The sequence below is a fragment of the Ochotona curzoniae genome, unplaced genomic scaffold (genome assembly GCF_017591425.1).
Source record: "Ochotona curzoniae isolate NIBS_2020 unplaced genomic scaffold, NIBS_Ocur_1.0 scaffold_3223, whole genome shotgun sequence".
Classification (NCBI taxonomy): Eukaryota; Metazoa; Chordata; class Mammalia; order Lagomorpha; family Ochotonidae; genus Ochotona; species Ochotona curzoniae.
In genome coordinates this window covers 246,685-260,786 of record NW_024467108.1, presented here as the reverse complement: position 1 = coordinate 260,786, position 14,102 = coordinate 246,685, and the positions used below count along the sequence as shown (strand labels likewise).

Below are 14,102 nucleotides of genomic sequence, written 5' to 3'. Positions count from 1 at the left end.
CATTGGAAGCTATCACTAACAGAAATGACACTCATCCTTTATTCCTCCTCTTCTTTATTTCATAAACCCTATTTAAACTTGCAGAGCTTCAAAAGAGAAGTCACAGGAATGGCATTGTGGCAAAGCAACTTAAACTTCTGGTCTGCAATTCTCCCACACGGGTGCAGGGTCAAAGGCTTTGGACCATCCTCTAACTTTTTTCCCATGCCACAAGCAGGGAGATGGATGGGAAGTGGAGCAGCCAGGACATGAACCAGCACTCATATGGGATGCTGGCACTTGGAGCTGGAGGACTGGCTAGTTCAGTCAATGTGCCAGCCCTGTGTCACTAACATTTGCAAGTCAAAGAAAAAATGAAGATTGTTCAACAGTCATTGCACCTGGATTCTACTGAAAAAAAGAATGTGGCTTTATTGTGAGGAAATCAGGGAGGTAGGACTAGGCCAAACGCATGTCACCAAGCCCCTCAGTGAGTACAGCCCAGGAGTCTCAACACTGTCTGGGGCTGGGGCAGGCTCTTGGCTGCGTTCAGTTTCTCCACATCACTGTAGCAATACAGATTGGGGCCATGGATGAGATACAAGCTGGGACCATTGGTAGAACATGAATAGGGGCCCAGGGGCTTATCTGTACACAGGGCCCCGTCAACCTTGTCATGAGGCCAAGGAAGTTCTGTCCATGTGGCTTGAACTCCCGACTTCAGGTCCAGCCACCACAGGTGCCGTCCTAGGAAGAATTAATCAAACATAAAATGACTTCCATATCAGATATCCTGATCTACTCTATCTTGTGTCCTAATGGAAATCTGTATCCAGACAGGAAGTAGAACAAGCCACCCATTAGCACTCAGAATCCTCTCACCTGCCATGACATGGAGCCGAGAAGACCCAGGACAGACAAAAGCTGCATCTACAGACTCAAGGCTGATCCCAGGAGGGCTTCCAAATTCTTTCTCCAGCCGCTTTGGATAACCAGCTACGAGGGTATAGCCTCCTTTTGTCAGGAAGACGTACACCTTGGTGTCCTGGAAGATAAAGAACAACAATCAGTACAAAGCTGGATATTCTTGTTCTACTTTCTACCCTAAGTCTCTCTCCCAATACACACCTGGATCAGATAGAGTTTATCCTCCCAGGAGAAGGCTGCATCCACCGTTGCAGGACCCTGTGGCCACTGATGAGCAATAGGCCAGCTATGCCACCCATCCCGGTGGGTATCCAGACGCCAGTAGTGGGATCCTGTGAGGTATTATAGGTATTATTTATTAGTAGCTCTAGGGCTGGTGGTAAAAGCCCAGGCAAAGAAGAGGCTAGGAAAAGATTTAGGGATGCATCATGAAGAGTGAGAGAATATATTCAGAGACCATAAAGGAAGACACCAGCAAGACTTGGTCAGCAACATGGGGCATAGAGGACCAGTTGAATTAGAATCAGTAGACATCTGATAGGGAGACAAGCATGCGGAACAGTGGTCAAGTATCCAGGTAACATCAACATCTTCAGGCTTGGTGGGGGCTCCTTCTGTATCTCAGGTGTCCATGAACCAAGATAGGCTTACAGGTGATGAGATAAGGTGGTCAGAAGTTAAAAGGAAAGAATCACCAAAAGTTTCCACTGAGTATTCTCATTCTTGTTGTGTTCCACAATCTCTGGGAGGTGGCAGGAGGGTGGGGGAGTCACCAGACCAGCATCACAGTTTTGTTCTCCCCTTTTCTTTTATTTTTAGTTAATATTTATTTATTTGAAATGGAGAGAGTGTGTTTGCAACAGTGAGGGTTGGGCTATCAGGCCTGAGCCAGGAGCCAGGAACTCAGCCTAAGTCTCTCTCTGTGGAAGGCAGAGGTATAACTATTTGAGTCATCATCTGCTGCCTTCAAAAGGCACACATTGGGACTAGTGCAATGGCTCAACTGGTTAATCCTCTACAAGCAAGTGCCAGAATCCCATATGGGCACCAGTTTGTATCTCAGCTGCTCTACTTCCCATCCAGCTCCTTACTTATGACCTGGAAAAGTGCTTGGGACCCTACACCCACACAGCTATAAAGAGAGTTTGTGGTCACTGCCATAAGATATTTACTTAATATTTATTGAGCACCTTAGAGATACTGATTGTTGTTCCAGGCATCAAGATTTAATAGTCAATGTGGGTGTGGGTACGGGAAGTGGTCTGGCACAAAGGCTCAACTGGCTAATCCTCCACCTTCAAGCACTGGAATCCCGTATGGGCACTGGTTTGTGTTCCAGCTGTTCCATTTCCCATCCAGCTCCTTGGTTATGGTTTGAGAAGGCAGCAGAGGGTGGACCAAGTCTTTGGAACTTTGCATCCACGTGGGAGACCCAGAAGAAGCTCCTGGCTCCTGCCTTAAGATCAGCTCATTTCTGGCTGGTGTGGCCATTTGGGGAGTGAACCAGTGGATGAAAGATCTTTCCCATTGTCTTTCCTCTCTGTAAAACCTGCCTTTCCAATAGACAATGTGGTAGACAAGTCACCTCCCTCATAAGTCTGTTGGAGGGAGAGGAGACAATCAGAAAGTGAAAGAAAGATAATGATGTCAGGCAGAATTAAAAGCTATAAAGAAAATAAGACAGTATAATGGATCAGTGGTGAGGAAATTTGAGGCACCCTTCTACTGAAGAGATGATTCTTGAGCTAAGACTCTAGTGATGAAAAGGAGATTAGTCACACAGAGCTTTTTAGGGAGGGTGAACATCCAGTACTTCCAGGAATCAAAAAAGAAGGTGGGTGTCACTGGAATACAAAGAGCAGATAAGTGGTTTGAAAGAGCAGCAGAGGACAGGTTATACAGGCCTGGGAAGGATTTCCAACTACAAAAGGAAGCAAAGATAAATATTCAGCAGGGCTGTGATATGCTCTAACTCATTTTTTATAAGGTCATTGTGGTTTTTTTGCAGAGCACCACAGGAAGTTACACTTGTTCAAGTAAGGGAATCCAGCCAGGCCAGAGGTGAAAACTGCATGGATTAAGATGATAAACAGCATAGGTGCTGAGGGGTCACCATGAGATAGCTAGGAAAAATAACTAACAGCATAAGCTGATAGACTGGATTCTTGTCAGGTTGGGAAGGTAAGAGAGAGATTTTATGAAGAATTTAGCTTTTGGGAACCAGGAAACTGAGTGACTGCTGGTTCTTTCTAAGACTCAGAAAGACTAGGGAGGAGAGGGGGTTTGTTTTGTTTGTTCTGTCTTGGGGGGGTGTTCAACAGGGGCAGAAATGATTTGGACAGGTTAAGCATTTGGTACTTTGTTGCCCCAACTGAGCACATCAGGTAGTCAGTCCAGCTGCAGCCTGAAGCTCAAAGGAGTAGAAAACTGAAGCTGAAGGGGCAAGGCTAGAAGTTACGAGCATATCAAAGGTATTTAAAGCTCCAGGACTAGGTGGGACCAACAAAGGAGTTAGGGTCCCTGAGGGAAAAAAGAGGCCCTGAGGGAAAAAGTAGCACGAGCAGAGCATGGTATTGCAGAAGCCAAGGTATGAAGAAAGTATTTGGAGAAGGAAGTACTGAGCAGTCAGCTGAAGACACAGAATTGACCATTAGAAGTGGCAAGTTGGAGGGTACTGGTGACCTGGCTCAGGACAATTTCCATGGAGGATGGACACTGACGTGTAATGGAAGAGAGTTGAGGGGAGAGGGGGCACAGGAGCCTCAACCACGCATTCAACAAAATCATGAAGTGGAGATAAGGGGAAGACACAATGGCACACGCACAGAAAGCAGAAAAAGTTGTCAGGGACAACCAATCTCATGCTGAATAGCTGGGCCACTGTGATGTTTTCACCAAGACAGTGAGTTCTCACCTTGGTTCAGTTTGTTTTTGACATAGTAGTATTCTTTCCTTGGCTGCCTGCTCTCCTAGCAGGAAAGACCACTTCATTTAGCAAGTTAACTGCATTCTCTCAATGGCCACATGGCCTTGAATTTCTATGATCCCTCTGGTTATATTCTCTCTATATATCTGGGTGGTTTCTGTTGCGTTGTTTTCTCAGTGTCTCTCCCTCTTTCTCCTTCTCCCCCCTCCCCGCCTCTCTCTTTCTCTGCTGGTGTATGTGTATGTCTCACACTCTTGTCAGTGCAGTGTGTGGTCACCGTGGCCTATGTTCTCAGTATATTCCTGTACTTAATTGCAGAAGTGTGCTTCACCAAGCCTCTATGTTCTCACTACAGTGTGCATTCTCACTAAGGGAATATGCCCTTCACATGGCTGTGCCTTTTTCAATACAGCAAGGCACTCATAACTGATTAGAGTTGTTCAGAAGTTAGCAGCAAACGAATATTCTCAATATTCCATATTCCTGCTACTATCTTCCTTTTGTATTTAATCACTGGGCATAATGTCACTGCTCAATCCCTATCTTGGAGATATCCCCTGGCTCTAATGCACCCAGGAGCCTGGACATGGAAACTAGACACCTGGGAAAAGATGGTTTTCCTAAGCCCAAATCCAGTGGGAACCAGGAGACTCAGAAAGATGTGCAAGAGAAAGGGGTCTGTGATTGGTAAAACAGATCCATGAGCAAGGAGGACATGAGGAGTTATGGGGGCCTAAAAAAGTCCCCACAGATGCAGGAGATGGTGCTGGACAATAAACAGGTGGGCATTGGGAGACTAGACTGAAAAATACACATCAGAGGAGATAAGGGATGAAAGGGTGGGGGTTATAATGGGAGACAAAGGGGGCAAAATGAGGGATGCAGTCAAGAAAGTAGAGGAAATGTATCAGAGATAGCAGGGAACCGAGAGGGGGCAGAGATGGGGATGTGCAGGTATCTCTCACCACTGAAGACGTAAGTGGCACCATGGTTGTCAGACACTAGTGCAGAAAAGACTAGGTCTTGCCTGCAGTGTGTGTTCTGTCCATGTTGGGTACTGTTCCTGTGGCGTGGTGCATGTCCTAGGGAGAAAAATAGGTCAGAGGCACAGAGAGGAAGACCCAAGGTCAGAGCAAGATCTGAGGTGAAGTTATTGCTAGGGCTAGTGGGGCAGGGGGCTTCCCAACATCAGGCCAATAGGAAGAACCCAAATGAAAATTGGGCTAAGGTAGGGGCTGAGGTATTACAACACAGAGACAAATGGAGAGTCAGGGTCCGTAGGCTCAAAGAAGATAGAAGCATTCCAGCAGGTTCCAGGAATTACAGCTTTCTTACCTCTGCCAGGGCAGGATATGAAGTAGTCTCGGACATCCAGAGGGTAACTAGGAGGCACCTCTCCTGACACAGGATCAAAGCGGAGGAACTGGTTGCCTTGGAAGCAATAGTAGCGGCCGAGCCATCGCAGGGCTGAAGTGCAGTTGCCAACTGCCGGCCAGAAACGCTCCTTTTTGGTTCCCGTAGCAAAGTCCCAGAACCACTTGCGATTACCTTTGTTCAATCAATCAACAAGCATACAGTGAGGCTGGGTTATGCACTTTTGTGTGTGTGTGTAGCCCTCTCACAGGTCACACATGGTACTGGCCACAAGCAGCTCACAGCTCAGAAAGTAGACAGTTGAGAGTGACCAGACAATAACATTTGGAAGCAAGGAGCACGAGATCAGCTCACCAGCACAGCGGGGAGAATCAAGGAAAACTCCCCAGGGTAAGTGATACTTAAACTGAAGTTTAAAGTAGGAGTTACAATACCAGGGAGAGATGGAACCCCAGAGACAAGGAAAAAACCTGAAACATGAAGACAAAAGAGGGAACAGGTTATAGCATAAGTTCCTGAAGTTTACAATTCAGGGTAAAGGTATGGCAGTAACCAAACTGGAGGATCAAGAGAGGTTTGGTCAAGGAGGCCCACACAGGTGACACTGAGGAGTGTATATTTGTCCTGAGGGTCCTGGGGAATGAGGACTGAAAGAATTATATTTAGTTACCTTCACTGAAATGACTACTTGACCTCTAGATCATAACTGGGTTTTCCATTGTTCTTCCTTGAATAGCCATTCAATCAGAATCAGTATCACCATCACAACACTACCATCACTGTGTGTACCATTACTCCATCACCACCAACTTTCCAATACCCAAGATACTGGCTCCTACTGACCTTTGAAGAAGAGGATGCCTTCATCCTGACATTCTCCACGGTGACATTCCACAGCTGCATCCAATGGGAATGGGATTCCAGGAAATTCATCTTGGAGTGGCTTTGGATAACCTTTCTCCTTTTCAGATGTATATGCCCAGACTTTGTCCCCCTACATCCAAAAGAAGATTCTTATTGATTTTGTGTCCCTGATACTGCCACTCTACATTTGCATACAACATTTTTGCTTTGGTGCATTGACCCAATATCCTCCTGCAGTCCCATACACCCTCACTCCATCAGTGGATATCAGTGTGCAGTATCCTCTTACACAGAGCATATCATCAGTTTGTGAAAATCCAATCCTTATAACCATAACACACACACACACACACACACACACACAGAGCTATGAACAACCAGACGCTTTCATGGCACTGTGACACCATTAGCTTGGTCATTACCCCCACAAATACTCATCCTACAATCACCCTTTATCCATCATGTTTATTTATTTCTGATTCATTCAAGAAATGGTTCCTGAATAATCACTGTATGTCAGGCACACACTGGGAATCAGGAATGCTAAAATCCTGGCTTTGACTTCAAGGAGTTCACTGTACAAAAAAAAAAAAAAAAAAGGATTCCAACAAAACCAGCCATGCAACCACCACAGTGGAAAGCATGTCAAGTGGAACTGGGCCCATGAAGAAAGCATCTGGGTATGCACTGAAAGGCTCCAGAAGACTTCACAGTGAAAAGGAAGCATTTGGCATGAAGACTTGAAAGATGAACAGGAATTTTTCAGGTGGACAAGTGAAGAGAAGAAAGCATATTACCAGCAGAGGGAGCAGCATGCAAAGCTCAAAAATGAGAAAGGACAGTGTGCCCTGAACACCTTATGTAATCCAAGTAGCTAGCACTTGTGGCAAGGGAGAGGACAAACCTGAAAAGATATACAAGATCTAGGTCAGCAGACCCCCAGAAACACCTGCTTGCAGTACCCAGGCACCTGGTGATGCTGTTATAGAAACCAGGAACACAGGTGGAGGGGTTAGTTTCTAAGAAAGATGCTAAATTCAGTTTGGGGACGCTGGATTTGAGATGGCTGTGGAAGATCTAAGGAATTTTTTCCCTACAGGAAATTAGAAAGAGACGTGTGAAACTCAGGAGAAAGATCTAGGTCTGGTGTCTTCAGTATCTAGAGTCCTCAGAGCCTGGCAGTGGCTGAGATCACCCACAGAAGGGCTGCGTTGGAACCGCAGGGAATATTTCAGAACTGGATGAGGATAGAACTCCTGAAAAAGGAGGGACAGGAAGCGAGGGGAAATAGGCTGGTGGAAAGGCTGCCCCAATCACACAGCACCTGTGGCAAGTTAGGAGCTGGTCCACTTTCTTCTTCACAGACACAGCCTGGGCCAGGGCAAAAGGCCTGATGAGCACAGTAGGGTGAATTTCATCCCATATTCACCACTTCATCCAGGTGCCATTGTGTTGGAGCAGCCTGCTCTGCCACATGAACACCTGCTGCTGAGTCACGGAAGACAAGGAAAGACACTTCCAGGAAGGAAATGGTGACCAAGAGCAAGCAATGTAGCAGAGCAACCTAAAACTAGAATCCGGACTGAAGGATAGTCACTGGATGACATACCTGCCAGGCTGCCATGCGCACACATTCCTGCACCCTGAGCTTTTTCAGGAAAGGAATGCAGAGGGAGAATCAACTCAATGCCCATTAGTATGGGCTTCATGTCAGGAACTCTTGGTCGAGGGCCTCTAATGTTGATTCCAGCACTTTTTTTGATTCTGTTCATGGCCCAGCAGTACCTTGATCAGGAAGACATTGTTGTGACCATGGCGGAAGGCAGCATCCACAGAACTGGTGAAATTCTTCCACCTCTCTGAGATCAACTCCCGGACTGCTTTATGACCCTTCCACACGAACTCACCTGAAAAAGCCATACTTGCTGAAGAACCCAGAAAAGTCCTTTGCTCTACTGAGATGGTTACAGAGAAATTATCCAAGACACCTTTAGATCCTTCCTGAGATTTTCCACTGCTAGAGATGCCTCCCATGAAGGGCTGAGGTCTCAAAAGACCTGATCCTAGTTCCCCGTCATACCTTTAAAAAACAGCATTGTCCCATTGTCATCAAGAGTGGTGGCATCAAAGCTCCAGCCATCTGAACAGTGTTCTAGGGTGAAGGTGGGGAGAGAGACCAGTGAGAGGATAGAATGCAGAAGCACATTCAGACAAACTGACTCTGGGAGTTAGGGCCTCACCAATCACATTTGTGTCCAGCTTGGTCTCACTCCCACCTTCAGCAGCATTCCCGTGGGTGCCAGCCCTGGAGAGAACACAGGTAGCTGTATAGGTCCATTGGGACCCATTAGTCATTGCTAACTCCTGACCCACAAACTAGCCCTATCTTACAGTAGTCCAGCCCCCAATCCTCTGTCCCTAGTCCCAGCTCTACTTACAGAGGAAGAGGATTGACGGTGGCCAGAGACCAGCACAGGGCCAAGACCCCTAATGCAACAGGTATCCCCGATGCCATAACTATGCTGAGCTGGAGATGTCACAGGACAACTCTGGACACCTGATTGAACTCCTTATATAGTGTTAGCAGGAGCCCCACCCCCGCTTCTAACCCCGCTGGGAAAGAGCTGTCTCCTGGGATTATGCCAATATTGGCTGATGATATCACTGCAAACAAGGTCAGGGTCTGGACAGAAATCTGAGTCCAAGATTCTCTCTTCCCGGCAGTGACCCCATCCCCCTCAACAACTTTCTGGCAGGGATTATCCCGTGGTGTTAGCATCCCAAGGGCAATGGGGTCTAGGTGTCCACAGTCAGGGAAGAGGGTAGCCTGAGGATCACCTCTCTGTGGGCAAGTTTATCTCTGCAACAGTGAAGGAGAGAACTAACTTTTTTTGTGTCCTAAGTGTCAAGCCTGTTGTAACGCAGACACTGAAATGTATATGCACTTAGTAACCCTATATGCATATAAGCTTAGATATGCTCAGATAACAGCTCTTTCCAGGCCCCATCAGAGGGCTTTCTGGAGAATTTTCAAGCCGTTTCAGTTTTACTGATGGACAAGTGATTGGGGACAATCCCAAACCCCTCAGTCCTTGTTAGCAAGAGCCTTGCAAAAGCTGCCTGGGGGGCTGGACGGGGCTGGGCAACACAGTAGCCTAGTGGCTAAAGTCCTTGCCTTGTACACACCAGGATTCCATATGGGTTCTAATCCTGGCGGCCCTACTTCCATCCAGCTCTCTGCTTGTGGCCTGGGAAACCAGTCGAGGATGGGCCAAAGCCTAGGGTTCCTGCACCTGCGTGGAACACCTGGAGGAAGTTCCTGGCTGGACTTCAGATTGGCAGAGCTCCGGCCATTGCAGCTGCTTGGGGAGTGAATCAACAGATGGAAGATCTCCCTGACTATCTCTCCTCTTCTGTATATCTGATTTTCCAATAAAAATAAAATAAATATATTTTTTAAAAAGCTGCCTGGAGAGAAGAGCTGACAGCAATGGGGCAGGAAGAGGAGGTGTCTCTTTCCCAGAGAACACTGCCACTGCCGGTAATTAGTCTTTCTTAGTAGTTTCCAGCTTAAAGGGTGAAATGCTTTATTTACCCATCACAGAACAAACAGAACTGTAGCTGGGGTTTCACAATATTTACAGCTGATTCCTGCTTAAATGCTACCTTCTCAGTGAAGCCTTTCTTGACCACGCTACCCAGCAATTTCAGAATCTTGCCAGATTCCTTTACATTAATTACTAGAATTTGAAATTATTTTATCTGCCTATCATTATGTATGTATGTGTGTGGGGGGGTAATATCTTGTTAACTTCCTCGTTTACCATGTGTCCCTGCCACCTCAAGTAGAACCTCGTGAATAGTAATTACTCAATAAATATTTGCTGGGTTAAAAAAATACATTTTTAGGGTTGACTGATGTTGCTTGTTGTTGCAGTCAAATTTCTTAACAGTTTCCCCCTTCTCAGGCAAGGGGAATTTGGGGAGCTAGGGACATGTCATGTCACCAAAGGCTCATCATTGTCTCTTATCTGATAGTCCTGCTTCTCAATGCCCCAGATCTATTCTTTCTTCCTGGAATCTCATCTGTTATCTTCCATCTTATCTATCCTTGTACCCTCTGGGGCCACTCCCAACATCTGTCCCATTTCCACCTGACATATGAAAGCTAGGTGAACAAAGAATTGTAGGAAGAATCCGCTAGGGGCCAGTCTGAGGTTCCAAGACTCCTTTTCTCTTGCCAAGCCTCAAAGGGCCTAGAACCCTTTCTGATGTCTCCATGCTCTTGATGGCCCCTAATGCGGCCTTAGCAGAGGTCTCAGATCCCTGGTCTTTCCCGTAAAGGTTCCTTTCCAATGGAGGACACTGACTTGCAGGACCTCTAGGGAAACATGTGACAAGCTTCTGCCCTCTGCCTTCAAGTCCTCTCCTGAACTGCAAATGAAAACATGTGTGCTGTGGACATGGTTGCAAAGCTGGACTTGCAAGTCCTAGGCAGCATGAGCAATGCCATGGCTCCTCTGGACGTTGCTTGACCCCCTCCTCCTGATTTCAGGGCATCTCTGGCTGGACTGCTCCAGCCCAGCTGTTGGGTTTTGGGCACATGGGACTGCAGCTGCACTCCCCTCACTTTCTCCTTCCGTTCTGCCTCTAAAACCGTAGGCCCTAGACCTGGGATTCTCCCCTTCTGAGCAGGTAGTGACCCTGCCAGCAGTAATCTCGACAACATGTCTCGGGCTGCCAGAGGCCTGTCCATATACCCTAGAGATCTCATTGAGTCCACACAGAGGAAATGGAAGCTCTCATACTACATCAGGGGCACCCCTCGCCCGCCCCTCTGAAAACCCAGAGTGAAGCTCCTCAACCGTCCTCTGCTCGGGGGGTCTTGCCCCTGCCCTGCAGGTCTCAGGATCCCAGCAGGGCTCCTGGAGGAGACACAGCACATACACCAGAGTTTTTCAGCTTGGTGTCTTTCCCATAAAGCTGTGCTCCCCAGCCCAGAACCCCTGGATGCATTAACCCACCCTGGTGCCTCATGGGCTCCTTTTTGGCTGCTGGTTCCTAACTAATTTGTCTACCTAGCATGGTTTAGATACCATTATCTGACTGTTCTCCCCTTTCTCCTTCCTCTCTCTCCCTCTCTCCAGTTCCCCAGGGAGCTAGTCTTCTGAAGCAGAGGCAGGCAAAGCTGAAGGAGCAGAGAACCAACTGCAGCTGGGAACCCAGGGCTGTGGGCACGTTGGGCACTTTGATTCTTCTCACAGTGAAGAAGGCAATTCTCAGAATACACAAGGTAGAGTTGCCTTTGCGTCTGTTTTCACTTGGGGAGGCGGTTTCTGTTGTTCTTCCTCTAGGCGTGGGCGCCCCCTAAAGGCTTGAAGTAAACACTGCATCCCATCCTTTCCCCGAGGCCGAAGTCCAGCTTTTCTCCTTAGCTTTCCTCTCCCTCCTCTTAGCCGCTCCATGCAGCCTTGGGGGCACACTCCCTTCAGTGTTCCTTTCTCTTCCTCTGTAGACTTTCACTGCCTGGAGCAAGTCTGGGACTTCAGTCTCTTGCTTGATTTCCTGGTGAATTCAAGCCCTAAAAATGCAACTATTTCCTTTTCCATGCAGTCTGTCAGCTTTCTGATGTCTCCAGAGGGTATTTGAAAAATGTAGTCTTGCAAATGCTTTGATGCTACATTGCCTGAGGACTGTTTAAGTTATATATTGACCCACTAGCCTTTGGAATGACTATGTCCAGCCACCCCACTACTCAGAGTTCTCTGTCATCATTTCTTCTTTCACTGAGCATTGGGTGCACTGGGTCTGATGCCCATGCATATGCATTCCAGGGAAAAGAGGCCGGATTTCCCCCTATTACCCTGGGAGCTAAAGCTTAAGGACAAAGTTTCAGGCAGTCAGTAAGAGTTCATTGGCTCCAACATAGTCCATTCTTGTTTCTCTGTTAATAAGTAAACAATTTGCTGCTATCTCTTGGGCAGCTATGTCTGGCTCTGTTTTAAGCTCTTGACTTGGATTATCTCAAGTATATACATACATAAGTGCATATATTACTTGCTGTGGTTTAAATATATACCCTTCCAAATTCATTTGTTGGAGACTTAACCTCCAGTGTCGCAGCATTCCTTGTGGGGGCCCAATGAGAGGTACTTGGGTGAATGTTTGCCATAAAGCAGGTGTATGGGAGTGGGTTTTTTTTTCTTTTCTCCTTCTCTGCCAGCAGGTGCAACACTCAAGGTACCACCTTGGAAGCAAAGACCACGTTCTTCCCAGAGGGCCTGCAGGTGCCTCCATCCCTGACTTTCCACCCTCCAGAAGTATCAGAAATAAATAACTGTTCTTTACCTAGTGGCTTCAGGTGTTTTGTTACAGCAGCACAGACTAAAATAGTAATCTTATCAGTCTCATTCTCTGAGGAAATCTGAACACAGGTTTGCATGTCAGTAGCCCTGAGGGAGCTCTAAGGAGATGATGGAATTCCAGGAAGGTGGGGACTGGCGGGAGGCCCCAGAGTTGGTGGAGGTCCTTGCCTGGAGGGGAGCTGCCTGGGGAATAGGGTGTTGGGTAGGTCCAGCACACTGCATCCTAGCATACCACAAAATCTTTCCTCTATACCATTCCTCTGCTGCTACCTGCCAGTCTCTCCAGATGTCAGTCAGGCCAATGGAGCACTTGAAACTTGTGAGCCAAAATAGCCTTTTTTCTTTGCAAGCTCTTTTTGGTAGTGATTACAAGCTGACTAATGCATTAGCTGATTCACATTGTTAACAAGTGGTAGTGCCCTCATGTAAACGCTGGCTGCCTGACTCTTGAGGATGTGAGCATGCTGGGAAATACCCAACAGCTGCTCTGGAGGGGAAATGATCTCTGACATGGGCTACCTTCTGTGGCGTGAATGTTCCTACCCCTGCCCTCTTCAGGTTGAGATGTAACCAGGCATAGAGTCAATGAAGACACACACTGTTACATACCACTCTCTACTGTACTACTCAAAGTGCTATAATGTACTGCTACTTCATGCTATCCCCACTGCACAGATATCATAGACCTAGATAACCCCAGAGCAACAGTAAAACAATTAGGCAGGAATTTCTTTTGATACTCCTCTACAAATTTAAGTTTACACAGCTGTATTTTTAAAAATAGCTCTCAGCATTCTTATAATATGACCATTGGAGCCCAGCGTGGTAGCCTAGTGGCTAAATCCTCGCCTTGCAACCATCAGGATCCCATACGGGTGCTGCTTCATGTCCTGGATGCTCCACTTTCCCTCCAGCTCCCTGCTTGTGGCCTGGGAAAGCAGTCGAAGATGGCCCAAAGCCATGGGATTCTGCATCTGAGTGGGAGACCCGGAGGAGGCTCCTGGCTTCAGATTGGCTCAGCCTGGCCCACTGCGACCACCTGGGGAGTTAACCAGTAGACAGAAGATCTTTCTCTCTGTATCTCCTTATCTCTGTATATCTGCATTTCTAATAAGAAATAAGCCATTTTTTTTAAAGTGACCTCTCATGGGCCTGCATGAACCAGCTCCAGCACTCACTGTGCCATTTACAAGACAAGGACTTTATCTGCTTTCTTCACTGCTGTATCTTGAACAACTAGAACGATTTCTGAAACACTGTAATTTAATAAGGACTGAATTCTGCTGTTCCTGCTTCATATTATATATACAGTCTGTCCATTTCTCTTCACCTCCTTAGCACAAACACGGAGGGTACTTAAAATTTTTTATGGAAAATGGAATTGAAACAAATTTTGGTGCAAAGATTATGAAATCTTTTCATATTCATTTTCTATGAACTCTTGAATTTAAAAATGCACCAAAAATTTTTTTAAACTTTCATTTTCCATGAAGTCTGCTCCTCTATCTTCTCACATGACCACTGAAATTGCCTCCCTGCTCCTCCTGCCCCCTTACCACATATCCTTCTAACAACCATGGTGAACCTTAAAAATATCTAAGATCACCTCAAGTTCTTGCCTAAACCATTTTTTGCTTGAAAAATCAGTTTTAATTTTACTAATCATT

General features: G+C 46.7%; 1 protein-coding gene across 1 annotated transcript; it reads right to left on the bottom strand.

The window, feature by feature from the left end:
* Positions 1–395: 395 nt before the first annotated feature.
* On the bottom strand, positions 396–8,621 carry HPX (hemopexin). The gene is made up of 10 exons (XM_040964164.1): positions 8,509–8,621; positions 8,311–8,375; positions 8,151–8,222; positions 7,856–7,977; positions 6,050–6,200; positions 5,168–5,380; positions 4,798–4,914; positions 1,108–1,238; positions 862–1,024; positions 396–726 (listed from the first exon to the last, which is right to left on the bottom strand). Exons 1-10 carry the CDS (start codon positions 8,583–8,585, stop codon positions 467–469), a joined length of 1,371 nt encoding a protein of 456 aa, XP_040820098.1. The 5' UTR covers positions 8,586–8,621; the 3' UTR covers positions 396–466.
* Between the last annotated feature and the right edge of the window lie 5,481 nt (positions 8,622–14,102).